At 55.4% G+C, this 27,198-nt stretch overlaps 3 protein-coding genes and 1 pseudogene across 11 annotated transcripts; 1 reads left to right on the top strand and 3 right to left on the bottom strand.

Annotated features, from left to right (window-relative positions):
* Positions 1-23: 23 nt before the first annotated feature.
* Slc4a2 (solute carrier family 4 member 2) lies at positions 24-17,631 on the top strand. 2 transcript variants are annotated; one of them, XM_027428438.2, is made up of 23 exons: positions 24-431; positions 3,517-3,630; positions 5,295-5,457; positions 5,599-5,843; positions 5,924-6,042; positions 7,115-7,347; positions 7,442-7,584; positions 8,833-9,013; positions 10,136-10,271; positions 10,366-10,531; positions 10,665-10,779; positions 10,884-11,068; positions 11,159-11,384; positions 11,585-11,800; positions 11,883-12,031; positions 12,115-12,309; positions 15,178-15,429; positions 15,538-15,627; positions 15,745-15,911; positions 16,281-16,534; positions 16,621-16,790; positions 17,136-17,309; positions 17,405-17,631. In XM_027428438.2, exons 2-23 carry the CDS (start codon positions 3,580-3,582, stop codon positions 17,483-17,485), a joined length of 3,711 nt encoding a protein of 1,236 aa, XP_027284239.1. In that variant the 5' UTR covers positions 24-431; positions 3,517-3,579; the 3' UTR covers positions 17,486-17,631. The 2 variants fall into 2 exon arrangements, with proteins under 2 accessions (XP_027284239.1, XP_027284238.1); XM_027428437.2 differs by lacking the exon at positions 24-431 and adding an exon at positions 1,270-1,487.
* Positions 14,946-15,045, bottom strand: LOC113836966 (annotated as a pseudogene).
* Positions 17,632-17,720: 89 nt separating the features above from the next.
* On the bottom strand, positions 17,721-21,860 carry Fastk (Fas activated serine/threonine kinase). Of its 4 annotated transcripts, none has more exons than XM_027428439.2 (10): positions 21,722-21,860; positions 20,549-20,959; positions 19,925-20,104; positions 19,652-19,791; positions 18,866-19,079; positions 18,608-18,767; positions 18,412-18,503; positions 18,204-18,339; positions 18,012-18,126; positions 17,721-17,932 (listed from the first exon to the last, which is right to left on the bottom strand). In XM_027428439.2, the coding sequence occupies exons 1-10, from the start codon at positions 21,801-21,803 to the stop codon at positions 17,825-17,827; spliced, it is 1,638 nt and encodes a 545-aa protein (XP_027284240.1). In that variant the 5' UTR covers positions 21,804-21,860; the 3' UTR covers positions 17,721-17,824. The 4 variants fall into 4 exon arrangements, with proteins under 4 accessions (XP_027284240.1, XP_027284241.1, XP_035304504.1 ...); XM_027428440.2 differs by lacking the exon at positions 21,722-21,860 and adding an exon at positions 21,026-21,538 and having other exon boundaries at positions 20,549-20,912; XM_035448613.1 differs by lacking the exon at positions 18,012-18,126.
* Positions 21,861-22,160: 300 nt separating this feature from the next.
* Tmub1 (transmembrane and ubiquitin like domain containing 1) lies at positions 22,161-24,666 on the bottom strand. 5 transcript variants are annotated; one of them, XM_027428450.2, is made up of 3 exons: positions 24,548-24,666; positions 23,255-23,673; positions 22,161-22,989 (listed from the first exon to the last, which is right to left on the bottom strand). In XM_027428450.2, the coding sequence occupies exons 2-3, from the start codon at positions 23,641-23,643 to the stop codon at positions 22,638-22,640; spliced, it is 741 nt and encodes a 246-aa protein (XP_027284251.1). In that variant the 5' UTR covers positions 23,644-23,673; positions 24,548-24,666; the 3' UTR covers positions 22,161-22,637. The 5 variants fall into 5 exon arrangements, with proteins under 5 accessions (XP_027284251.1, XP_027284252.1, XP_027284247.1 ...); XM_027428451.2 differs by lacking the exon at positions 24,548-24,666 and adding an exon at positions 24,272-24,401; XM_027428446.2 differs by lacking the exon at positions 24,548-24,666 and adding an exon at positions 24,024-24,178.
* Positions 24,667-27,198: the final 2,532 nt, after the last annotated feature.

The following is a 27,198-nucleotide window of genomic DNA, read 5'->3' as shown; positions in this document are numbered from 1 at the left end:
CCGCCGAGCCTGGAGCAGGCGCGGGACGGCCTAGATCCCGGGCGCTGCGGGCCCGGCTCTGACCTGGTTGGGTGTGTTGAGTCGGCAGCGACCCGCTGACAGCTTCAGCGCCGGTGCCCCCCGTGTCTCCCTAGGCCACCTGGCGACCCCGGGACCGAGGGGGGACGGTTGTGAGCGGTGTCCCACTGCTGGTGACCGCACAGGGGCCAGCTGAGCACAGGGCCGGGCATCGAGGCAGGTGTGCCCGTTAGAGGCCGGTGTGACACACGCCAGACACCCCTCGGTTACGGTCTCCAAAGCCGCGGACTCCGGCGGGGGCCCCGCTCTGACATGCCGAGGCCAGCAGACTGCAGCCTGGGTGCCCCCCAGATCCCAGTCTTGAGAGCAGGCCCACTGGAGTCAGCCAGGGTGTGGCCCACGAGGACTGGCAGGTCAGTCACTCCCCCGCAGACGAGCCACAGACGCTGCGACAGCGGGAGCAGGCAGCCTTTACCGCACCCCGCAAAGGAGTTGATTATAGATTTTCCTGCACTGCTCTCTAATTGTCTCATGATTGCATTCCTGAGGGCTGGCTGTGAACCGGGCGCAAACGGCCCCGGACAGCGTTCCTCCCTCCCCAGCGCCGGGACCAGGGCAGCGCTAACTATCGGTTAATCGACTTATTAAGTCCGAGTGCTTTTGCATAAACGAGATCGTGGTTCACCCACGAGGCAGACGGAATGAAAGACGCATAAAGTGCATCCCTTATCATCTGAAATAACCGGGAATGAAAGACGCATAAAGTGCATCCCTTATCATCTGAAATAACCGGTGCTTTGGCCGAGAAGGCAGGATGCACGACACGCAGAGGTCTTTAAAGTACAAGCGTCGACTGCGGACACGCAGCCTTCCACTCAGCGCGGAGGTGGCTCTGGCCGAGCGAGGAGGAGTCCTCAACGAGCCGTCCCGTTCTCCGTCGGCTCAGGGTCAGGGTCACCCAGGCCTCCGGTTCCCGTGCCATGCTTCCTCCCAGGCAGACGCCAGGGCTTTCTTGGGGATTGGGGCGGGAGCCCCGCGGAGCCGCCCCGATTCCCCCCGCGAAGCTGACCCCTTTCCTCGCAGAGACGGCCCCCCGGGGCCGAGCGAGGCCTGGCGGGGCGCGGGGCGGGGCGTGGGGCGGGGGGCGGGGGCGGGCGGGGCGGGGCGGGTGGACCGCCGGCCCGCGGTGTCGGGCCGTGCCTGGGAGCGCGCTCCCGCCGCCCGAGCCTCCGCGCCCGCCCGCTGCGCCTCTCGGCTCGCCGCGCCGGGGCCGCGCACGGCGCTCGCGGGGGGCGCGCACGCTGGAGGCTGGCCTGCCCGCGGCGCGGGGGAAAGTTGAGTTGGGAGAAGTTGGGAGCGGCGGGGCGCGCCCCGGGGTGGGCACCGGGAAGTCGTCGGGAGCGCGCGAGGGTTCCGGAGGACCAGGGGAGACCCGGAGACCCCCGGGACACGAAACCCAGAGCTAGCGGGTAAGCAGACAGGTGGGGAGGGGAGGGCCGCGGGCGGGCGCGGGGGGCACTGAGACTTGAGCGCCGAGGGAGTGGAAGTGGAAGGAAGGGCGGTGACTGGGGCGCGGGGAGCGCGGTCTCTGGGAGAAGGATGGGAGGTGAGCGGGAGTACCGCTCCGGAGCGGGGTTCCGGGGCCCGCCTCTTAAGAGTTACCTAAAGCCAGGGTGCCGCGCCCCCTGCCACCCGGAGGGCTTAGTCTCCGGGAGCTGCCGCCTTCAGCCCGCTCGCCCACTCCGGGGCGGGCTCCAGACGACCCTCTGCCTCCGAAACTTGCCCGGGACCTCCACCCCCGGGGTCTCGGCGCTGGAAGGCGGAGCCCTGAAAGGGGGTTGACGGGTCGGGCCAGGACAAGAGGTCAGACAGAACGGGGAGCAACTGGGTGAAGAAGGGAAAGAAGAGCCTGAAGTTTGATTTTTTTTTTTTTCTTCCCTAGGGGGCTGCCTTCTCTGGGTAGGGAGCTCCTTGCTGGGTGTGGAGGCCGTGCTGCCTCCAATCTGGGTCCACTTTATCAAACTCTCTCCGCCCCCACCAGCCCCACAGCCAAGAGCTGTGGAATGTACAAATTCACTTGGGGAATGGTTAATGCCCAAGTGGGGGTCCGGAGTGCTAATCCCTTGGGCTGGGGGAGAGATGCTAATCCTTCGGGCCCGTCGGGGCTGGTCCGGGGAATGTGCCCCCACTAGGATTATCGGCACCGATGCTCTGGACAGAGGCTGCTTTGTATTCTACGACCGCGGGGGAGGGGTGGGGGCTCATGGGTAAAGGGAGGAGGGCTTGGTGGAGGAGCACTTTTGAGGGCAAAGCCTGGAGGTGGGAGTGAGCACCTGCAGGTGCTGAGGAGAGATTCCCTATACCCCTCCTGGAGCAGGTCCTCTCCCTGGCACCTCTCCCCCACACTGGCGGGCCCTGGCAGAAGGCCGCCTGAGAGGGGAGGTGGGAAGATCAGTCAGCTGAGTTGGAGTTCTTGCCAGGAATGTGGAGCACAGACTCCCCTCCCTGGGCTGATCCCCCCAGACCTCTAGTTTTTGACCCCTATACTAACTAACCTGTGTCGATGCCAAAGTACCACAGGTCAGGCAACCCCAACTCCCCAGCAGCTTAGGATTGCTCCCTTTGAAGGGCCTTGGGGGTTGCCCTCACTAGGAATGGGTACCCCAGTTTGCACTGGTTGGGTTCCCTCCACCCCCAATCACACCCTGTAGTCACTGTCAGGAGGGCTGCCCTGTCACTCAGATTTTCCTGGCCCAAGGCTAGGGAGGGGAGGGATAGAGACTGCCCCCTCAGGATCTCTGTGCCCACCCCCTTGACATGTCACGTGCCCCTCCCCCATTATAAGTCTCACTGTCCAGTTCCTTCATTCCTCCTCCTGAGTGAGTGGAGCTGGGATCCTTTTCTGCCCTGGGGAGCCTGCTCCTGTCCGGTGTCTAGGGCTGGCGTGCTGCTGCTCTGCCTGCCTTGTGGGAGCACACCCTCCGGACTTGCAGCCTCTGCTTTCCCTTTTGGGTTCTCTCCAAAGTTCTTTCTGCTGTCTTTTTTCTGTTTGGGAAGCCAGCCACCCTGGCCTCCACACCCCTCTTGCTCTGTGGGGTGTCTCACTCCCTACCACACCCCTTTCTGGTCTCAGGCTCACCTCCAGGGGCCCCTTCACTCCTGACCCTCTGTTCTTTATCTTCCCTCATCTCTTCTGCTTTCTTTCCAGGGCTGGGCCTGACTCTTCTCCTTCCCTTTCTGCCTGTTCTCTCAGCTGTCTTTGTGCCAGCCCTTTTCTGTAGTCCACCTCTTTGGTCTTCCCTTCCTATACTAATTCTCCTCTTTGTTCTTGCCACCTCTAAGGGCCGCTATGAGGTTCTTCGTAGTCTAGAAGGATCTTATATATATAGTTGGAGACACCAGAGTGGCCGACAACTGGGGCTCCGCTCCTTCATTGAGCTGGGCTAGGGGCTGGCCTCTACTCTTCACCGATGGTGACTAGCCCTCTTCCCCACTCAGGTTATGCCTCCGCCTTGTTGCCCTGAAAGCCGAAGCGACAGCGAAAAGGGCTAAGATTTGGCCATGAGCAGCGCCCCCAGGCGCCCCGCCTCGGGCGCAGATTCTTTGCACACGGTAAGCACTGCCTGCAGGTGGGCTGGCCAAAGCTCCAGTGGTGCGTGGGTGGGGTGCAGAAACTACCAAAAAACAAAACAAAAAAGAGTGTGTGTTGGATTGACAGGCACTGCCATCCATATGCAGACCTTGCTGAGTGTGTGAGGACGCTGGAATGGGGAAGGGGAGGGACAGGTGGCCTCCATTGTTTGAGGAGTTGAGGCCAGTTTAGTCGCAGTTGGACAGGAGTTTGAGGGCCCTGGATGGCAAGCCCTGTTACCTTCTCTGACTGGGGTCTACCCACCAAAGTTCTAGTCAGAGCTTTCCGGCAGTGAGTGGCCCCGCCCCTGGCCCACGTGCCATCCAGGCCCGCCCTCGCCCCTCCCCAATGTGGCCAGTACCCCACATGGCCCTCTTCTGATTTCCCTAAGAAGTCTAATGATTAACTCCGGTGGCACAGTCAGCCACATTATATTGGTCACTTTAGCCCATTGGGGCACGTGACTGGGAAGGGACACCGGCTGGTGCCCTCCCCTTCGCTAGGTTCACCCTGGCTACGATGGACTTCCTCCTACAGCCTCATCAGGTTCGAGGAGATGGGCCATTCCCCCTCCCCAGGAGCTCTTCAGGGGCTGATGCCTTGCTTGCTCCCTAGCTGCTTCCTCCCGCCCAGCTGCTTCTGGTAGAAATGGGGCCAGGGCTTGGGATGGTCTCTTGGAGCCGCAGAGAAATGGGCTGGGCAGGACCTCCCTCTCCAGTCCCTTATCCGTGCCTGGCTCCTCCACCTCCACCCCTGCACGCCTCCCCAAGACTGATGCTCCTCCTGACTCTTCCTTGCTATGGCAGCTGGCACTGCCATGGAAGGGGTGGCATACCCTGGCCTTTGGATGTCCTGATGCCCTTCAGGTCCTGAAGCTCTTGAGCAAATATTTGGTGGTGGCACCTGGAGCTGCGACCTGTCGGGTGGGGGGTGGGGGGTTAGGGGGGCTGGACCAATGCTGCTGGTCCTTTAGCCGGGCTGAGCTTTCCTGCAGTTCTGGCCTGCACTGGCCCTGCTGTCAGCTGCGCCACTCCCGCAGGATGACTCAGGTGGGGGGAGTGGGGGTGGGGGGGGGGGCGGGGCGGGGCTGACTGGCTGGCTGGCTGCAAGGGGAGGGTAGTGCCGCCAAGGTGGGCATGTGTGCTGCTGTGAAGGGCATGGGGGCTTTCTAGTCACACGAGCTTATATTCCCATCCAGGCAGGGATAGCTTTGACTCAGAACTGCTCCGAGACAGTTAGCTTAGATGCCTTCAGAAGTTACTTTTAAGGCTCAGCAATTGTTCTTCAGCCAAAGGAATTTCTTCTGCCACAGTAACAGAGGAGTTCACATTCTGCCTGGTTGCAGAAGGACTAGACCAGGAATTCTGTGGAGCTTTCTAGTGTGGGCTTGCCCTGGATTTATTGTGCTCTTTTTAAGGGGGATAAGCTGCTGGGGAGCTAGGTTCCTGGCATTGGAGATCAGTTGCCGGGGATATGGATTAGGTCCCTGCATTTGAAGGGTTAGGTTGCTGCATGTGGGGATTCAGTTTGTATGTTGGAGATGATAGGTTGCTGGAGTCACTACATCTCTAGCCCTGGGCAGGTTAGGGCCTTCAGGTACAGTTTCCAGTGACCCCTGTGTTCTCTCCACTCTTCCTTCTCACAGCCAGAGTCAGAGAGCCTGGGCCCTGGAACACCTGGGTTCCCTGAGCAGGAGGAAGACGAACTTCGTACCCTAGGTGTGGAACGGTTCGAGGAGATCCTCCAGGAGGCTGGATCCCGAGGAGGAGAAGAGCCAGGCCGCAGCTATGGGGAGGAAGACTTTGAGTGTAAGGAGGCAAACAGGGAAGGGAGTCTGAGGGCTCAGGTCAGACTGTCCAACAGAGAAGGGGCTGGGTCTCAGTGGGAGAGGCCAGGATAGGAAAGAGGGATGTTGTGCCTGCCTGCTGCCAAGTCCCTCCTCCCTACAGACCACCGCCAGTCCTCCCACCATATCCACCATCCACTGTCTACGCATCTGCCTCCTGATGCCCGCCGCCGCAAAGCTCCCCAGGGCCCAGGACGGAAGCCTCGGCGGCGCCCTGGAGCCTCTCCCACTGGGGAGACCCCTACAATCGAGGAAGGGGAGGAGTATGAGGATGAAGCCAGTGAAGCCGAGGCGTCCAGGGGTCCTGCACAGCAGCCATCCCCTGCCTCCACACCTTCTTCAGTGCAGGTAAGTGGTGCCCCCGCCCTTGGGAACTGTCTGCAGGGTCCTGGCCTCGCCTTACCTTTCCATGTGGATTCCTGTTGCAGTTCTTTCTCCAAGAAGATGAAGGTGCAGAACGGAAGGCAGAGAGAACCAGCCCATCTCCCCCTACACAGATGCCCCACCAGGAGGTAGCTCCCCGGGCCACCAAAGGGGCACAGACAGGGTAAGTACACTGTACTCAGCAGTGTCCCAAGTAGGCACTCCCCTTGCTAGAGCGGCGAGGAGGTAAGAAAGAAAGCAGGAGTCCTGCACTAACCAGGCCAGGGTTCAGATTCCAGGCCTACCTCTCACCAGCTACTTGGGAGGTGATGGCATAACAGAATGGGCTCACTGGCCTTGATAAGGATTACAGGGTGGTGTACCAATCTGAGCTGCCCCTATCCTCAACACTGGCTTGAGCACTGGACCAATGATGGAGCACTTACTGGAGCCCCCTCTTGTTCCTGGGAGCTGCCAAGTACACCCGGTTGGAAAGCAAGTGTTGCCACATGAAATGGCAGCAGACCATCACTACATCCAGTGGCCTGGCTCAGGCAGGGTCAGTGCAGGCAGCTGATAGGAATGTGGGGGCATTAGCCAGAGAAGGCTTCCAGGAGGAAATGACTTTGAACAAAATCTCAAGGTTACAACTATCACAGACCTGTTGTTTTTTGGGTACCAGGCAGTGTGACGTGCTATGTGAAATAAAGGGCACGGTGCCCCTCTAGAGAGTGAGTGTATAGGCTCGCTGGGTGCCAGGCCGGCACTCAGGAAGGAAAGGAGAAGCAGGCAAGACCCTGGCATAGAGAGGTCATGGGCTGGGTAGAAGCTGGCACTGGCAGAGAATAGGAGTAGGGACAAGAACTGGCGTCTCTGAAGGGCGAGGCTCAGTCCTTCACAAACATAGGTATCTGGCTGCAATTTCAAAGCCCAGTTCCAGGTTGGAAGGACAAGGGACTTAATATTGATAAATGTCATTTTCCCAAAACTTCACTTTCTGAAACACTGAGAAATGTTGGCCTTTGCCCATGCTGTGAGGAAGGCTTATGTCCAGATGAGCCTTGGGGTGACTCCTGGGGTTCCACAGCCATGAAAGGCTACAGCTGGTCTTCAGATGCTGGCTGTTGGCTTTCAGAATCCTCAGTCTTCTCACATGCCCACCTTGAAGAGTGGGAGTGAGGAGAGCCGAGGTCCATGTGGCTTTCTGCCTAGGAAAGGAGGCTGACTCTTTGGGCTCATGGCTCTTCTTTCTGCAGAACTCTGGTGGAGGAGATGGTAGCAGTGGCCAGTGGCACAGCTGGAGGTGACGATGGAGGTGCTGCAGGCCGTCCCCTGACCAAAGCTCAGCCAGGACATCGAAGTTACAACCTTCAGGAGAGACGACGAATTGGAAGCATGACAGGGGTGGAGCAGGCACTACTGCCCAGAGTCCCTACCGATGAGAGTGAGGCCCAGACACTGGCCACAGCTGACCTTGACCTCATGAAAAGTGAGTGCTGCTGGGGCCTATAATCAGTCTCATTGTTGGTGGGACAAAGGGTAAGGAAAGGAGCAAACTGATCCTGGCCCTCTACGTGCCCCAGGTCACCGGTTTGAGGATGTTCCCGGGGTACGGCGACACTTGGTGAGGAAGAATGCCAAAGGGTCTGCACAAGCTGCCCGGGAAGGTCGAGAGCCCGGCCCCACACCTCGAGCACGGCCACGGGCTCCCCATAAGCCCCATGAGGTACATCTGTCTACTTCACGTTCTGTCGCCTCCCCTTCCACCAGGCAGACCAATAGTGACATGGCGCCCAGAGCTGCCTCGGTAACAAGGAAGGCCGCCCCCTGCATCCTCAGGGCAGTGTGGTGTCATTATGGGACTTCCTCAGGTGAGCCTTCAGTGAGGTGTGCATCATGGCCATCCGCTGGCAGCTGCAGTACGGGGTCTGCAGGTGAAATACAGAAGAACCCTCAGGCTACCTGCAGATAGTCGTTCGTTTTCAAAGCCCAACCTCCCTGTTCAGCTGACCCTCCCAGCAGCTGGTGAAGGTGATAGCACATAAGCCAGGCCTGTCCCTTGAGCAAGGTTACTTAGTTATTGAGGGACACTGCCCATTTTAGACTGCAGGGCTTTGAACTTTGACATAGTGTAGTTTTGTTTTTTTTTATGTTTTTATTGAGATATAATAGCACTATAGTAAATTGCACCTGTGCCAAGTGTGCACTCCAGGGACACATTGCACCCACAGCACCCAGATGGCCACTGCCCAGCTAGAGATGGTTCCCACCCTCAGCAAGTCCTGTCCTGCCACTGTCCAGGCAGTGTCCTATAGAGGTGACCATGCCCTGTCATTTTTGAGAGATGGGGTCTCATTTTGTAGTCTAGCCCAGGCTAGCCTCCAACTTAAGGCAGTTCTGCCTCAGCACTCTCTTTTTTTTTTTTTTTTTTTAAAGATTTATTTATTATGTGTACAGTGTTCGGCACCAAATCTCATTACAGATGGTTGTGAGCCACCATGTGGTTGCTGGGAATTGAACTCAGGACCTTTGGAAGAGCAGGCAGTGCTCTTAACCTCTGAGCCATCTCTCCAGCCCCTGCCTCGGCACTCTTAGCCTCAGCATCTTGAGGGCTGGGATTACAGAAATAATCCACCACTCAGTTGCTGTTAGTTTTGTCAGTCCTGTGTCAGTCTCCAGAAGCCCATAGCTTCCTTGCATGGTGACTCCACTTGGCTGTATGAGTCCTCAGTTCTCTAACTGCTATGGAGGTGGGCATCATAGACATTCTACAGACGGGGGAGACCCATGTCTGATTAGTCCGTCACACATGCCTGTGCACCGTCACCGTGGTCACACACCCCTGATTAGTCGGTCACACATGCCTGTGCACCGTCACCATGGTCACACACCCCTTCTGATGCTGCTTCTCCCCAGATGGAGTCCAGCATTATCGGGCTCCGTTCCTTGAAGTATTTTCTCATCTCATCCCAAGGTGTTTGTGGAGCTGAATGAGTTGCTATTGGACAAAAACCAGGAGCCTCAGTGGCGGGAGACAGCCCGATGGATAAAATTTGAGGAGGATGTGGAGGAGGAGACTGAGCGCTGGGGGAAGCCTCACGTGGCCTCACTGTCCTTCCGGAGCCTCCTGGAGCTCCGCAGAACACTGGCCCATGGTACAGCTCCATTTTCCTACCACAGAAACCCTTTGCTTCTGCTTCTATAACTGAAGCTTTTGCGTCTAGCTCCATAACTGAAGCTAAAAATGACTTGAAAGCATTTTTATGAAAAATGTCTGAAATTCTTCACATGCCTTGTTAGTGTGTTTTGTTTTAGATGTCTCAAGTAACCCAGGCTAACCTTGAACTCACTATGTAGCTGATACTGGCCTTGAACTCCTTATCCTCTGGCCTCCACCTCCTGAGTGCTGGAATTACTAGCATGTGCCACCACACCCAGCTTCCTTCTTAACATTTTAGAGGACCTGGGAATCTTACCTAAGCTGCCAGGCTGTCTAAACCTCCCTGAGTAACCACAGGCACAGACTCAGTAGACTTGCTTCCTTCTTCCTGTTGGGTTATCACTCCCAGTTCTTTGAAAGGCTGTTTCTAAGCAGCTGAGGACAGAGAACTCTGCTGTTGGAATTGTTTCCAAACAAAGAGCAAATAGGCTGTAAGTGAGATTTCTGGGCTTTGGGTAAAATGCCAGAGGGAGAGCTTTATCTCTTAGGCTGTTTTGGCTGCTTAGGAGCATTTGAGTCTGTTTATTCGTTAGTTCTTTGTTCTAGAAAGTTGACCTTGCCAGATAAGTGGCCTGGTAACTTTTGAAGGGAGCTTTTTGGTTTCTATATGTTTTTGAACTACCAGCTTGCAGAGTGAAGGGGGAAGTCTATGAACTTTCAGTTGACCCCAGGGTTGCCATGTGAACAAGGCCACAGACCAGCTGGGACATGAGGGAGAGCTAGGACCCCAGGAGCATCATGAGGAGGCAGTACTGTGAGTTTCTAACAGTAAACAGGACATAGCTACAGTGGGTGCCCTGGGTACGGTAAGCTGCGTGCTCCTTGGATAAGGCATCAGATAACTAAATCTTGGTAGTTCCTATCAGCCTTCTACAGTATTCCTGGGAGAGGAAAAGGAAGGGAACAAATAGATGAGAAAGGCAAAGTGAAGGAGGCTTCAGGGGCAGAGCTGGCCCACACTACTGGCTGCCCCAGCCTGTCCCCTCTCCCTCCCATCTGCTCCCCACCGTTGATACTGGCTCTGGGTTGACAAGCTCTCCCTGCCACATTATTGCAGGAGCTGTGCTCTTGGACCTCGATCAGCAGACCCTGCCTGGGGTAGCCCACCAGGTAGTAGAGCAGATGGTCATCTCTGACCAGATCAAGGCAGAGGACAGAGCCAACGTGCTGCGAGCCCTTCTGCTGAAGCACAGGTATGGCCTTCCGGGAAGAGGACCCAGTCACATCCTGCCTCCCTGGTCCTCCTCACTGGCCTTTCCTCACCTTCACTGTTCTCTGTCCCACCAGCCACCCAAGTGACGAGAAAGAGTTCTCCTTCCCCCGAAACATCTCAGCGGGTTCTCTAGGCTCTCTGCTGGGGCATCACCATGCCCAGGGGACCGAGAGCGATCCGCATGTCACTGAGCCTCTCATTGGCGGTGTTCCTGAGACCCGACTGGAAGTGGATAGAGAGGTGAAGGGGAGTGGACCCTGCCTAGGGGCTGGCAGTAGGAGATGAGCAAGCCTAATGAGGAAATGCAGCTAGGGCAAGCGGGAGGTGCTGCCTGGACTGAGTTCTATCCTGTTCCTCCCATCCCAACCCCCAGCGTGAGCTGCCACCCCCAGCACCACCTGCAGGTATTACGCGCTCCAAGTCCAAGCATGAGCTGAAGCTGCTGGAGAAGATCCCTGAGAATGCTGAGGCTACAGTGGTCCTTGTGGGTATGTGGGGGAAAGCCAGGACAGTAGAGGCTGGGTCATCTTGGACTTAGAGATTAGAGGGGTGCTGCCACCTGCTCTTGCCCATGGTGGCTCCATATCCCTAGGCTGTGTGGAGTTCCTTTCTCGCCCCACCATGGCCTTCGTGCGTCTGCGGGAGGCTGTGGAGCTGGATGCAGTCCTGGAGGTGCCTGTACCTGTGCGTTTCCTCTTCCTTCTACTGGGTCCCAGCAGTGCCAACATGGACTACCATGAGATTGGCCGCTCCATCTCCACGCTCATGTCTGACAAGGTCAGCTTCTGCATCTGACCCTGTGCAGCCCCAGTTCCTAGCCCATGGCCCCCTCCTAGTATACTCCCTGACTCCTATCTGCTTGGGCAGCAATTCCATGAGGCAGCTTACCTGGCAGATGAACGGGACGACTTGCTGACTGCTATCAACGCCTTCCTGGACTGCAGTGTGGTGCTGCCACCTTCAGAAGTGCAGGGCGAGGAGCTGCTGCGTTCTGTTGCCCACTTCCAACGCCAGATGCTAAAGAAGAGAGAGGAGCAGGGCCGCCTGCTGCCCCCTGGGGCTGGGCTAGAGCCCAAGTCTGCCCAAGATAAGGGTACGCCTGTGTAGGCCTGGGCTAGGTGATGCTAGCTTAAGGACGGAGCCCACGGGCAGTAGAGGGCTTGTAGGGACCTGACAGAGAAGGCGAGCTACACTGCTCCTGTGGTTAATATGGTCTGTGTTCATGGAAGAGGGCCTGATGGGGTGGATGGGAGGGAGACACCACAGGCGCCCTGACGGAGGCCTGGGTTGCAGCGCTCCTGCAGATGGTAGAGGTGGTAGGTGCAGCTGAAGATGATCCCCTTCGGAGGACGGGCCGGCCCTTTGGGGGGCTGATTCGTGACGTGCGGCGCCGATACCCCCACTACCTGAGTGACTTCCGTGATGCACTTGACCCCCAGTGCCTGGCTGCTGTTATCTTCATCTACTTTGCTGCACTGTCTCCTGCCATCACTTTTGGGGGGCTACTGGGTAAGGAGAGGCTTTAGCGGGGGTGGCAGGTATGTACAGGGCCTGGCCACCAGGTACTGAGCTTGCTCCTTTCCCCCTCCAGGAGAGAAGACACAGGACCTGATAGGAGTATCAGAACTGATCATGTCCACAGCACTTCAGGGTGTGATCTTCTGCCTGCTGGGGGCTCAGCCATTGCTGGTGATTGGCTTCTCTGGACCTCTTTTGGTCTTTGAGGAGGCCTTCTTCTCGGTAAGAGCTTTCTGTCCCACTCCACTGCCCTTTCTGGACATGGTTCCTGTCACCCCTAAGGACTCCCCACCTTTCCTGCTCAGTTCTGCAGTAGCAACCAGTTGGAGTACTTGGTGGGCCGAGTGTGGATTGGCTTCTGGCTGGTGTTCCTGGCCCTGCTCATGGTGGCTCTGGAGGGAAGCTTCCTGGTTCGCTTTGTCTCCCGATTCACCCAGGAGATCTTTGCCTTCCTCATATCCCTCATCTTCATCTATGAGACCTTCTACAAGCTGATTAAGGTGGGCATCTGTGGGGTACAGAGGAGCCTGGGGCATCCTGTCTTTAGAACAATGTTTTAATTCGGTTTTATTTATTCTGTGTGTGTGCATGTAGTTGGGCCACAGTGCCCCGTGGAGGTCAGAGGACAGCCCAAGGGAGTTGGTTCACTTCTTTCACCTCTTGATGGAGCTCAGATTGTCAGGCTTGGCATCAAGTACCATTGAGTCCTATTGCTGGCTTCCTTCCTTGATTTCTTCATTTTATTGTGTTTTTCTGTCTTTTTTTTTTTTTTTTTCTGAGACAGGGTTTCTCTGTATTGTTTTTGGAGGCTGTCCTGTAACTCGCTTTGTAGACCAGGCTGGTCTCGAACTCACAGAGATCCACCTGCCTCTGCCTCCGGCTGTGTTTTTCTGTCTTGTGTTTTTCTGTCTTGTCTGTTCTTTCTTCTGAACTACAGGCCAGGCTAATCCTGGCCTCCCCTGGGAGTCTCTTCATGAGCACAAGGTGACATGGAGTCAGGAGAGGGTTAGAATTGCTGGGTAAGCAGGAAGGCCACTGGGAGTGTGGCAGAGCCGAGATACAGTGCTGCCGTCTGCCTGCTCCCCCACTCCAACCCAGCCTTCCCATGGCCTTCTGTCGTCAGTACATATCACATCAGTCTTTCAAAAGCACATATTTTTAATAGCAAGGATAACATACACTCGCATTAGAATCCAGGAATGTAAAAATGAGGGCCCAGAGGTGACACACAGTCTGTACATCCAACACAAGTCTCAGGAGTTACTATCCTTGAGCCTGTGTCCATGGCTCCTCCTCTTCCCTCAATCCCTGGAGCCCTACTCTGGCTTTGGCTCTCTCCTACTCCCAGTGACCTTCCTGCCCTCTCTCCAACTCATGTAGCCGTGTATTTAACTGGATTCTCTAGTCTCAACTACAGTCTTTTTCTTTTATTTCATTTTCAGTCTCAAATTCTTTATTATATGTCATGCTTGCTCAATGTGAGCTGAACATTTGGTTTTCAAAGTCTCTGAATATTTTCTAGGTTTCTACATGCAAGTGACTATGAAAATACTTGGCATTTGTAAAAACCTGAAACCCTGAACAGGCACTTACATGAAAGGAACATTGCCACCCCTAGATACCGACATTTAAAAAGTTGCTCCAGGACACGGCCATGCAACCTTTGGCCAGTGAAGAAGTAGATTCCTGATCATTTTCTCAGAATGCCATAACAGGGGCTAGGGTTTTAACTCAGGAATGAAGAGCTTACCTAGCACATGCAAGGCCCCGTGTTTGGTCCTCAGCTCCCCCCAAAAAATTAATGTAAAAACTACAGTCTAAATGCCATAATAGTAAAATGAGCTTAAAGAAATATAATTTGGGTTTTTTTTTTTTTTTTGGTTTTTCGAGACAGGGTTTCTCTGTGTAGCTTTGGAGCCTATCCTGGCACTCACTCTGGAGACCAGGCTGGCCTCGAACTCACAGAGATCCACTTGCCTCTGCCTCCCGAGTGCTGGGATTAAAGGCATGCGCCACCAACACCTGGCCTAATTTTTTTTTTGTTTTGTTTTGTTTTTCAAGACATGGTTTCTCTGTGGCTTTGGAGACTGTCCTGGAACTAGCTCTTGTAGACTAGGCTGGTCTCACAGAGATCCATCTGCCTCTGCCTCCCAAATGCTGGGATTAAAGGCATGCACCACCACTGCCCGGCTCAGGGAGACTCTTAAAGTTTGCGTGTTTTTTTTTTTTTTTTGAGACATGGTTTCTCTGTGGCTTTGGAGACTGTCCTGGAACTAGCTCTTGTAGACTAGGCTGGTCTCACAGAGATCCTCCTGCCTCTGCCTCCCAAGTGCTGGGATTGAAGGCGTGTGCCACCACTGCCCAGCAGGACTCATAAAGTTAACTGACAAAACTTACACTGAGGTATATTAAGAAATATTGGGGCTGGGTACAATGGCATACACTTTTGATCCCAGCACTCTGGCGGATCTCTGTGAGTTTGAGGCCAGCCTGGTCCACATAGTGAGTTCCAGGCTAGCCAGGGATACATAGTGAGACCATGTCTCACAAAAGGAAAAAAAGAAATATTGGTAAAGGGCCAACAAGATGACCCAGTAGGTGAAGTTACCTGCCACTAAGCCTGATAACTTGAGTGTGATTCTTTGGACCTACCTAATGGCAGAAGAGAACTGAGTCCCTAAAGTCATACTGACCTCCACATGGGTGCTGTGAGTGGCACATGCATGCCCACTATATACATACATATATACACACACACATACACACACATACATACATAAATATACACATTACAGAGTTAAAGAAAAAAGTAATATTAGGGCCAGGCGGTGGTGGTGCATGTCTTTAATCCCAGCACTTGGGAGGCAGAGACAGGTGGATCCCTGTGAGTTTGAGGTCAGCTTGGTCTGTAGAGCGAGTTCCAGGACAGGCTCCAAAAGCTACACAGAGAAACCCTGTTTCAAACAAACAAACAAATTAATATTGGTGCAAAAACCAATGAACGAAGTTAAGTGAAAGTTTCCATCCATACATCCCACAGTTTGTATGTCTGTGGCCAGACCCTGTGCATGTGAATTTGTGACTGTAACCTTTTTTTGAGACACTGAATGAATTAGTATTAACTTAAACTGGGTTTTAAAATATGGAACATTGCAGTGTTACATATCCTCCTTGCACAGGGCCATTCTGATCTTCTCTGAACTCAATTTTAGTATCTGTGCTACTGAAGCAAGCACTAAGTAATTTTCTTAACCTGTAAAGCAAGCTTCAGAAGGCAGGCTGGCCTTTGCCAGACCCCACTCCAGCTCACCAGCCTCCAGCCTGACCCCAGTTCAGCCCGTGGTCCTCTCTGGCTCTTCCCTACCCAGATCTTCCAGGAGCATCCCCTTCATGGCTGCTCAGTCTCCAACGACTCAGAGGCAGACAGCAGCAGTGGCAATATGACTTGGGCAGCAACCATGCTGGTGCCAGACAACAGCAGCACCGTCCTGCCGTCTGGGCAGGAGAGGCTCCGGGGCCAGCCCAACACCGCCTTGCTGTCACTGGTGCTGATGGCCGGCACCTTCTTCATCGCCTTCTTTCTACGCAAATTCAAGAACAGCCGGTTCTTCCCTGGCCGGGTATGTAGGCTTGGACTAGAGTAGCTGAGGGTAGGAAGGGGATAACTTGGAAGTATGGGGGTGTTGCATGGCATAGGAGGCCTCTGAGCATGGCACTTGCCGTCTTAGATCCGGCGGGTAATTGGGGACTTCGGAGTGCCTATCGCGATCCTCATCATGGTGCTTGTGGACTATAGTATTGAGGACACCTACACCCAGGTAAGGCATTGCACGGGTGGCAGAAAGGTGCTGCTGGCCCTGGGCTGTCTCCACCACCTTGGGTCTGGTGTTCCACTTAGTCCCTCTGTGTAACCGCACACTGCCTCCACTTTGCAGAAGCTGAGTGTGCCCAGTGGATTCTCTGTGACAGCCCCACACAAGCGGGGCTGGGTCATCAACCCCCTTGGAGAAAAGAGCCCCTTCCCTGTGTGGATGATGGTGGCCAGTCTGCTGCCTGCTGTTCTGGTGTTCATCCTCATCTTCATGGAGACACAGATCACCACGTGAGCCATCCTAGCTAAGGGGCCAGAGTCCCCAGCCAGCTCAGGGTACAGTATAGGATCTGTCGCTATGGGACAGTGACCTCAGGGGACCCTGAACACTAGGCTCACCAGCTTCTTCCACAGACAACAGACATGTCACTGATGTTAGCTGGGGTGGGACAGGGCACAGGCATTGAAAGCTAGCCTAGTAGGGCTTGCAAGGAAGAACCCTGCAAGACACGGGCTAAGGACACACGTCCAGTTCTGTGATGGGGGCCTAGTCCCAGTGGGATGGACAGAGATCACCAGAAGCAGTTGGGATATGTTGGAATAATATGGTGTCTCCCATGTTGGGGTGCCCTAGGGTTCATAGCGCCTCTCCTCTCCCAGGCTGATCATCTCCAAGAAAGAGCGGATGCTGCAGAAAGGCTCTGGTTTCCACCTGGACCTGCTGCTCATTGTAGCCATGGGTGGTATCTGTGCCCTCTTTGGCCTTCCTTGGTTGGCTGCTGCCACTGTCCGCTCTGTCACTCATGCCAATGCCCTCACTGTCATGAGCAAGGCTGTGGCACCTGGGGACAAACCCAAGATTCAAGAGGTCAAGGAACAGCGTGTGACAGGGCTGCTGGTGGCCCTGCTTGTGGGTATGCTGCCCTTACCCTGAGCCTCACCTTCCCTGTAGGTCCCCAGGTTCATTGGAGGGAATCAGCTGTTTCTTACCCTTTTCCAGGCCTCTCCATGGTCATTGGAGACCTACTACGACAAATCCCCCTGGCTGTACTGTTTGGCATTTTCTTATACATGGGAGTTACTTCCCTTAATGGAATCCAATTCTACGAGCGGTTGCACCTGCTGCTCATGCCACCCAAACACCACCCAGATGTTACCTATGTCAAGAAGGTAAGTTCCTAGCGGGGCAGTGGTGGCGCACGCCTTTAATCCCAGCACTCAGGAGGCAGAGGCAGGCGGATCTCTGTGAATTCAAGGCCAGCCTGGTCTCCAGAGCGAGTGCCAGGATAGGCTCCAAAGCCACACAGAGAAACCCTGTCTTGAAAACAAACAAAAAAGTAAGTTCCTGCACTGAAGGGGTGCAGGACTCCAGCTTGGCCAGACCATACGCCTCCTCCCTGTACAGAGCTCTAGAAATCCCTGTGGTATAGTCCATCTCCCAAGGGAGAGGAAGGAGGGCCTATGTCCTTCTGTCTGTCTGGGATGTGTGTCCAGGCTTCTCCTCCTCTGCCGCAGGTTCGGACCATACGGATGCACCTGTTCACCGCCTTGCAGTTGCTCTGCCTGGCCCTACTCTGGGCAGTCATGTCCACAGCCGCCTCCCTGGCCTTCCCCTTCATCCTCATCCTCACAGTGCCTCTGCGCATGGTGGTACTTACCCGCATCTTCACCGAGCGAGAAATGAAATGTGTAAGCACCCCTGCTCCCCTCCCCTCCCCTCCCCCCCTCCACTCACTCCTCTCTTCCATGATTTTATAAAGGCCAACCCTCCATTCCTCTCGCAGCTGGATGCTAATGAGGCAGAGCCAGTGTTTGATGAGCGCGAAGGTGTGGATGAGTACAACGAGATGCCCATGCCAGTGTAGCTGCTGTCCAGAGGCGTAGCAGTGGGACTAATGGGTAGGGAATGGGGTTGGGGCTGGGGCTCCCCTCCTGCCCCTCCTCATTTTTATTTAAGTGAATAATTTAAAGCCCCCTTCTCCCCACACTGCAGTAAAGTGCTTTAACCCCAGCCTAGGCCTGCTTCTTTGTTGGTGGGGGTCATGAATGGAAAGAGATAGGGTCCAGCCCTCTTCCTTGTCCCAGAAATGAGACTCGCCATGGGGAAGGAAAGGGATTTTAATGAAAAAACCAAGGGGAGCCAAAGTGCAAATTGTCCCCCTGCCCCCAATAGGGGGTTTATCCTAAGCCCTGTGTGTACTCCCTCACCCTCCCTCAGGTCCCCAGCGGAGGCCTAAGGCCTGAAGTTTCTGCCTCAGGTAGCTCTTGAGCTGGGGCAGGCCTCTCTGAGACTCCAGTTCTTCAAATGGCAGCTGCAGAGAGAAGATAGAAGGTTACAGTGGGCTGTCTAGAAGTACACACACGTGGGTGGGGTGGGACAGGACTTCTCACCGGTAGGAGCTGGTAGCCCATCAAGCCCAGGTGCCGCTCCCTCAGGGCCCGAGAGCCCAGCAGCACCCTGCCATCACGGCAGAAATGCCATCGTTCTCGTAGCATCAACACCACCCTGAGGGGGAGTGGACTTGGCTCAGGTTGCTGTTGGCTCAGTAGCCAAGACTCCCCAGCCGTTTCATTTTTCCTTACCTTTGGGTAGAATCTTGGGTTGTGGGGTTAGAGTCGGCCTGGTCCTGTCGGCAGGACCGTGGCGGGTAGGGCAGGAAAGGGTCTTGTGTCCTCACAGGTAGCACAGCACCAGAACTACCAACACAGAGCAGGAAGTCTGCAGGGCAGACAAGCCTTAGCTTGCTCCAGCTTTAGACTGCCGAGCCACTCACCCCCATCCACACCTCACCTGTGCAGTAGCCTGGAGGTACAGTCAGGTCCCTGCAGTATTTTTCTTCCCCTAGCAGCTGGCGCAGCCCCTCAGCTACTATGTCCTTGTGACTGGGGAGAAAGGACAGTGGTAGAGGGAAGGCTGCTGTACCCCTTTGCTGCCTCGAGGCTATGCTTCTGTTAGGAGACATGGCCCTGGCTCTCCCCCGGCCCACCTGTATTTGCAGCGGGCACGGTCAGTGATGAGGGGCTGCGGGAAGATGGGCACTCGCTGTCTTTGGGGAAGTCGGGGGCCTTGGTACTCTGGGAGTTCAAGCTCCACAGCCGTGTCGAGCAGAGAGAGGTAGCGTCGCACAATCAGAGAAGGAGGGGTGCCTGTGGGGAAGCAGGGACTGGGGGACACTGGGCCGCTGACACCTGGGCATTCTCCTGCCCTGCAGCCCTTGGCCCCACTAGCCATCCTGTCTGCATACCACTGATGTGGTTGATGAAACTGGGGGAGAAGACAAACTCCAAGGCTCTGAAGGGCAAGCACTGCAGCTGGCACAGTGACATCAAAATGTTGACTGTGGCCAAGGGTGCCATCCCTGCTTCCCGAGCCAGGATCCTCTCAAGACAGGGTATAAACTGCTGCTCCAGGGGCAGGTAGTTCAACCTCCCAAAGGGCAGGACCAACTTCTGTACCACCTGCAGAAAAAGGCAGCATCACCCAGCAGGAAACACAGCTTCGGTATCTTTCGATTCCCCTCAAGAAAGGGTCTTTCTCTGTCTCTCAAGCTAACTTGGAACTCCCTCTGCAGACCAAGCTGACCTCAGACTCAGAGATCCACCTGCCTTTGCCAGGATTAAAGGCACGTGCTACCATGACCAGCTCTCTGGCATGCTCGATAGGCACAGCCTCAGGGAGGCCTGGTTCTGTCAGTAGCTTTTCAAGGCAGAATGCCCTTCATACCAGCACACACTCCAAGTTCTGCGACATAAGCAGGCTCTTGGCTACATGGCTCAACATCACAGAAGGGACATAACCGTAGATGTGTAGAAGTGTTTCCGATGGAGCTAGACTGCTAAGTAGCAGCTTTGGAATGTTTCAGGGCCCCAGACATGCTACTCTACTGGACAGCCAGTGAGCACAAACAGGTAGGTATTCGGGGCACCAAACAAAGCTGAGCTGCAGAAGCCAAACAAACTATATAGGGGCCTGGACCTGCCAAGTCACTGAAGATGACTCAGAGAAATGGGAGGGTGGGAGGCCAGCCCACCTTACTGTTGAGCTGGGCTTCCTCAACCACCAGGAAGTGAGCAATGGCTTCTAGAAGCTGGGGTTCCCGCAACCGGTGCCGGGCCAGGTGCTGAGCCAGAAGCACCATTACATGGGGAGTCAGTTCTTCTGGCCTTGCCTCTGTGAAGAACAGCCTGTCATACTGTGCCTTCAAGGAAGACTCCTGTGGGCTGAATTGCACTCCAGCCCAGGTGGTTTATCCCAGTGGCTCCATCTCATCCCTTGCCTCCCTTTTGCTTTTAACCCTCGGCACCTGCCAGGCTTCTGATCAGATGCTGACGAGGGTACCGCAGGAAATGGGGACAGCTCAGGGCCATTTCCAACCTTTGCCCACCATGGGTGGCAGGCTGATGTGGGGAGGGTGGTTTTGGAGGGAGGCGGGACCTTCGCTCCCGCTCCAGGGCACACAGGAGTGGTCCATCTGAGGGAAAGCCTGGGAGGGAGAGGGACAAAGATCATCCTGGTAAGAGAGCTGGGGTGTGCTATCTTGCAAAGTGGAATGAATGCGTCCCCAACTTCCTCTTCTTCGTTTCTTGAGTGGGAAGGTGTACTTATTTCAGTGGAGAGATAGGGTATCATGTGAACATGACGTATCAACAGTATGTGGGGAAAGCCTATACAAAAGTCACCTTGTGCCAAGTATGACAAACTGCTGTGGCTTCCTAGAGCACTGTATTGAAGGAACCTAGTATCCTGCAGAGGTAGAATAATGCTGTTTGACTTGGACATCCACCATGGATAGGAGAGGAGTCGGCAAGTGTGCTTGGGCAGGCGCCATTACTAGGTGGGAATATGAGGGTTAGCAATAGCTTCAGCCCTCTACTCTTTCTTCCTCTACTCTTCCCGAAACACCCACACCTTCTGACACCCTCCTCACCAAGTAAGACTGCAAGGTGTAGACACACATGGATGGTGTGAACATCAAAGGAGGGGCAGTTTCGGATGATGAGCTGGCTCAAGTCCTGCAGTGTGGACTGCTCCACAGGAGAAGGCCTAGGTTGAGACACCAAGAGCTGTCCCAGACGACGAAGTGCCACGGGGTAATGATGCGCTCGCACCTTGGTGGGGTTCTGACTCAGCCATCGCAGCAGCTCCCCGGGGCTCCGTGCCTGTTCCAGAAGCCGCTGAAGGCCTTGCACGGGGCTTCCTCCACACGGCCGGTCCCCCGACTTGCTGGGCCCCAAACAACAGGGCTGTACTGGCGGGACGAGCAGCAGACCAGACAGCCGAGCAGGGGAAGTCTGGGCAGAGAGCAGGATTCGAAGCATGGAGGTGGGTGATGGAGACCCTGAGGGGTGGCCCAGAAAACCGGGTGAGGTTTCCGCCGAGGGGAAACGTGGTACCTAGTCCTTACCTCACTCCCCATCCAAAAGGGCCTTTAGTGAAAAGCCAGTGTGAGTGCTCTAGAACTCTTTCCCACCCTGCTGCTCTTCCCCCATTCCTTGCAAAAGAAATCCGGATTCTTTAAGTGTGCTCGGTGCAGCGCTATGCAGACGTCACACACACACATCTCCTTCGATGCTCCGTGCTCGCTGATGAGGAGTCGCAGGGTCGGCATTACCTCATTTCACAGTGGAGAAACAAGGCCCAGAACGACGAGGAGGTTAAAGCCCGAGGTCAACTCAATTCACAGGGTTAGTGGTTGCACCCAGCCTGGAGCCCCGGTGGCGCGGGCGGGGCGCTCGCCGACCACCTGCCCCTCTCACGGGAGGCGGCGGCGGGCGGCGGGGCGGGCGGACCGCGCGCCACGCAGCCGTGCGGTGTGGGTCCCATGCCGGGCGCCGCCACTGACCGGCTGCGTGACCTTGGACTGGTGCCTGCGCCCGTCTGCCTGCCTACGTCTCCTCACAGTGACAGGGGCGCGCGCCCGAGCCCCGGGGCGCCGCCCCCCCGGCGCCGAGTCGGTGCCGTCCGCGGGGAGGCCCCACACCCGGTCCCGGCCCGCGGGGAGGCCAGCGGCCCGGGGCGCTAACGCCAGCCCCGCCCCCCTCTCGCCCGCTCGCCCGTTCGCCCGCCCGCTCGCCCGCCCGCCCCGCAGACGCCACCCTACATGACTCCCCGGGCCCCGCGCAGGTCACTCTCTCGGTCGATCTCGGGGCCCGGGAGTCGGGCTCCCCCCGCGGCCTCCTCATCGGCGGGCCACCGAGTCCGCCATCTTCCCGGCAGCCCCGGGATCACCCCCGGACGCCAATCACAGCCCAGCGCCGGGCCGCGGAGACGTGGCTCCCGGCATCCCGGCAGGCGATGCGAGCGCGGGGGGGCGGGGCGGGGCGGAGCCAGCCACAGACTCCGCCCCCGCTTCCGGGAAGTGCGCGCGCGCCGTGGGGGCGGAGCCGCAGAGCCCAGCCCGCAGCTCTCCCGGACGGTGCGCCGTGCAGCCCCGGGGAGCCTGCGCTCCGCTCGCACGCAGGACCTAGGGCAGCCCCCGCTCCCCCCCCAGAACAAGGGCTCCCCACCCACCCTCAGGTCCCACACAGTCACACTGGGAGTGAAAACTTCACAGTTCCTTTAATCGGCGCAAATTGCAGAAAACAAGCCCGCCCCTTTCGGCTCTCTTCCCCGGTGTGTCTCCCAGGCCACCGGCCCCGACGCGGCCAGGCAGCCCTTGGCACCGGGACGCTCCTGGGTTCCCCCCCCCCCGGCAGCAGCACGCTAGGACGGGCCCAGGGGGTTGGCCCGGCTCTGCGCAGGGCCAAGGCAGCGACAGCAAGGGCCTGATCCAGAAGACCCCGCTGTCTGCGAAGGCTGCGTGCCAGCAGCCCCAGGAGACAGCCCAGAGCTGTGAAGATGACAGGGAGAAGCCTCCGCTGACCCCTGGAGTCCTCTGCGACGCAAGGCTGGGCTCCAGGGCAGCGGGAAAAGGCAGGCCGCGGGTGAGGAGGGCCTGGGCAGACAGCAGCCCCCTTTGCGCCTTGGGGACTGAGGTCCAGAGGGGCTGGCTGCACTGCCAGCAGCCCGCGGAGGCACTACGGGCGATACATGGCAAAGGCCAGGAGGCTGAGGAGCAGGGTGAAGCCGGCCAGGCCCAGGGTGGCTGTCAGGGGAAAGAAGGGTCGGTACTGGATCTGGCAGTACCAGAGCAGGAGCAGCAGCAGAAGCAGCAGGGGCAGCAGAAGGCTGCCGATTTCCAGCCCGGAGGGGCCGGGCTCCGACCCCGGTGGGCAGGGGGGATGTGGGGGACCGGCTCTCGTGGACACGTGGCAGTGGAGAACGCAGTTGGGGGGTAGGTGGAGGCTGCCCAGTGTCTGGGTGTCGTCTCCTAGAAGTTGACCTTGGTAGATGAGTCGAACCTGCTGTTCCCGGCCGGGAAACTGGGTCCTGAGGAGAGAGGGACCTGGGTAAGAGAGTAGGCCTCAGGAAGTCCTGCTCCTTCGCTCAGAGGAGAGATGTCAGGTTTCACCCCTGCCCTCTACAAACCACCCACACAGGTTGGAAAAGGTTAACAGGGATAGGCTGTAAGTGTGTAGAGGACACAGTTTTCTCAAACAGAAAACAAGGAGAGCTTCAGATATCTCTAGTGGCCCTTTTATAGTCCCCCCACCCCATTTTTAGCATTTTGTGCTTTACCCTCTTCCCAGCTTACCTTTTCAGGGAGCCAATGGTATCCTGAGGCCAGGCCCTAGCCACCTGCTCAGAGTCATTGAGAAATTTCAACCGTAGCACTAGGGGTTCCTGTAGGGAGTCTGCAGGTGGAGTAGTTGCTGTGACCCCTGTGTCCGGCTCTGGCTGTGCAGATGGACCTCTGTGTCTCAGGCTGGGGCTCTCAGCCCCTGGGGCCTCCTCTCTGATGCTGTCTGTGGCTGCCATGGCTTCACTGGGCTGTGCTGGTGCTGTGGTCCCTGACGTCTGTGGCAGGGGGTCTGTATTCTCGGTGGTATGTGTTGAGACCCAGGCAACGGCCAGCACCAGAAGGCAGGCAAGCACCGAAAAAAGGACAGTCACCTCATCACCTACCCCTTCAATCAAGGCCATGGCACCTGAGTTACCAGAGGTGCTACCAAGCTAGAGAGGCACAAAGAATGGGTAAGAGGCTGCTTTCTGACCAGGGCTCACCCAAGTTTAACAAGCTCTTGCATCCACTGCACTACAACCGTCCCACTGTACCAGCTACTCTGTCTTCTTACCTACCCCAGGATGCAGACTGGTCCAGCACCCTGTAGTCCCAATTTTGCCTTCTTGTTATGTCTCTTTCCATCACCCGATTCCAAGTCCTAACTTTGCTGTCTGAGTTCTAGGTCTTCATTTAGTTCCCCAATTGACACAAACCCTATCTATACCCAAGTAAGGGTCTTGCTCTTCTAAACAACCCTCTCCTAAATTTAGCCTCCATCAAACTTTCCCCAAAAGCTTACCTATACTTTTGTCCATTCATCTCAAAGTTCACTCCTTCACCTATTACCAGCAAAGCTCATCTGATGTCCTGTCACTTAAGTGTCTCTACTCGACAGAAGGGTCTCTATATCCCCTTACCCTCCCTCCCCTTTACCATCTACCCAAACCCCACCCCTAACTCAGACAGCTTCCCAAAGCTTCCCAGACAACGTCAAACGTCAAACTCCGCCCTGGGCCAATCTGGAGCCTAGGGAGCTCAGTTGCCTACCCAGCTCGGCCCCTTCTTGGGTCCACCCAAACCCCACCCAGCAGCAGCCCGACTCAGCGCCTCCTGGGGCAGCCTCCCCAAACCCAGAGGCCTCCAGACCCTTGATCCTTCCGGGAGAACCTAGACTTAGCTCTCCCCACCCCCACCACTCCATCACTCCTCCCATCTGCCCGCCCCCCGAGCTGCAGGAGGGCACCAGAGATCTGGGGCGGGGCATGCAAGGCCCAGCTGTGGCCTGGGGCGACCGGGTGGGCGCGGCCACGTGCGGCGACTCACCGCCCAGCTCCACTAGCTCCATCGCGGCCCCTCGGGCACTTCCGGGCCGGAGCCACCAGGGTCGCAGACACCTGAGGTTCCTCTCCTTCCCTGCTGCCGTGGCCCGGGAGCATTGTGGGAATTGTAGTCCGGCCTGTTTAGTTCCCGCCCTCCGCCCTGGGGACCCAAGTCCCGGTCTGGACCAGCCGTTCCTGGTACCCGCAGATTGTTGATGGCCCACGGGGCCGACCTTGGGGGTTGTGCTTGTCCACAGAGGTTTGGTCAGCAATAAGAGCCTCCTGCTCTGCCGCTAGCTGCCGGGCCATCTGTCACTCCCAACACCAACGTCAGCCTGCAGCACGTCAGAGCACCCGCGTTGGTGATGCAGTGATAAGGCTCTAGGAAGCTCAGGTGGCCACTACCCGGACCTCTCCTTCTGTCACAGTAGACGTCAGAAAGCTGCTCGGTTTTCCAAATTGACTCTGTATCCCAGAAGGCGTAGGTTGTCTGCATCACTTGCTAGGGAGAGGACCTGACCCCAGCTGTCCCCATACGGGCCTCTCCTCCTTTGCTCCTCCACTTTGCCCCTTCGGGATTGTAAAGTTGGCATAGACTTTGGAACACAGCACACATCCTAACTAAGGTCTCCTGTAGGCTCATCAGTTACATAATGTCTGGTGGGTTATTAAATCTCTGAGCAAGTACAATTCTTATAGGTCATTTGTAAGGAAGACATTTGATATTTTATTAAATAAGTATGACAACTATGTAAAATATGTCATGCCTAGTGTCAGTGCATTTTCTTCACCCAGACCTAAACTGAGAAACTGGCTGAGTATGGTGGCATGTCCCTATAATCCCAGCACTGGGAGGTTGAGGTGGAAAGATTAAGAGTTTGAAACTGCCTTTGGCCACCTGCAGAGACCCTGTCTCATCCCCCAACCTCTGCATAGAGGATGTCGAGATAGCTCTGTGACAACTAATCTATGTAGATTTTTTCTTACTTCTGACTCCAACGGCCACAGACATCTTGAATTATTTATTTTATAGATCAAGTTTTGCTGGGGAGTTTGCACATGTGTAAGACCCCATGTGTATATGTGTGTGATACGTGCACGTGAATGTACACACACAAGATTTATTTGTCTCTGCTCCCCTATGCTAGGGTTACAAGCACTGGAAGCCATGACTGGCTTTTGACATGAATGCTGTGGAGTCATATTGAGGCCCTCATGTTGCAGAACAAGTCCCTAATTATCGAAAAAAAGTATGTACTATATTTGATGGATATTTGCCTGAATATCTATAAGTGCACCATATGCGTGCCTGGTGCCTCTGGAGGCCAGAATGGGACATTGGATCACCTGGTACTGGGGTTATAGACAGTTTTTAGGGGCCATGTAGGTGCTGGGAACCCAACCAGGGTCCTCTGCTATAGCTTCAAGAGCAGCAAGCTTCACAAGTACAGCAAGTGCTCTTATCTCCTGAGCCATCTCTCTAGCCCATTGCAAGCCAGTTTTTGTTTGTTTGTTTGTTTGATATAGGGTTTCTTTGTGTAGCCTGTGCTGTCCTAAAACTCACTTTGTAGACCAGGCTGGCCTCAAACTCAAAGAGATTGCCTGCCTCTGCCACATGAGTGCTGGGATGAAAGGTGTGTGCCACTACCATCTGGTCAGCAATGCTAGTATTGCTTTTAGAATTATAAAGCATAAGAACTAGAGGTTTTGAGGGCTGCAGAGATGGCTCAGTGGTTAAGAGCACCAACTGCTCTTCCAGAGGACCGGCGGGGTTCAATTCCCAGCACCCACATGGCAGCTCACAACTGTCTGTAACTCCAGTTCCAGGAGACTTGACACTCATACAGACATACACGAAGGCAAAACACCAATGCACATAAAATAAAATGAAAAAATTTAAAAAAAGAACTAGAGGTTTTGTGAGAAAAGCTACATCTTTTTAATCACTTTTATTTTTTTCATATTAAGACCATAAAGTTTACAAGACATTCCTACAGGCATCCAGATAGAAACTCACATCAATCAGTAGTTTGAGAGGTCCCAGTGTTGATTAGTATGTACTTGGTCCTTTGAGAAGGAAGAGAAATGTAAGAAGGAGCAGAGATGTGTAGAAAGTCAAATAATAGGCAATTTTATTTTCAGAAGAAGTCCAGGTTGGCTTGAGAAGTGGGAATTTAAAAAGGGGGGGGGGCTGGAAAAATGGCTCAGCCATTAAGCACAGAGGCATGACTGCTCTTTTTTTTTTCATACAAATATATTTTTACTGTTTACATTATCCAAGTAAAGTTTTGCTTCTGGTTTTTTTTTTCAGATTTTTTTATTTGAATTAGAAACAAGATTGAATCACCCCTTTCCCCTTCTCCAGGGGACCATGTATGTCTTCCTTAGGGTCCTCCTTGTTTCCTAGCTTCTGTGGCAGTGTGGATTGTAGGCTGGTAATCCTTTACTCCCTGTCTAAAATCCACATATGAGTGAGTACATACCATATTTGTCTTTTTGTGATTGGGTTACATGGCTGCTCTTTCAAAGGACCTAAGTAAGTCCATTCTCAGTGCCCAGATGACATCTCAAAACTATCTGTAATTCCAGTTCTAGAGGATCCTATCTCCACAGGCATCAGGTACTTGCCTGCACGTATATACAAACAGGTAACAC

The sequence above is a fragment of the Cricetulus griseus genome, chromosome 8, assembly GCF_003668045.3.
Source record: "Cricetulus griseus strain 17A/GY chromosome 8, alternate assembly CriGri-PICRH-1.0, whole genome shotgun sequence".
Classification (NCBI taxonomy): Eukaryota; Metazoa; Chordata; class Mammalia; order Rodentia; family Cricetidae; genus Cricetulus; species Cricetulus griseus.
Note: the sequence above shows the minus strand (reverse complement) of the source record. Positions and strands in the feature narration are given on the sequence as shown.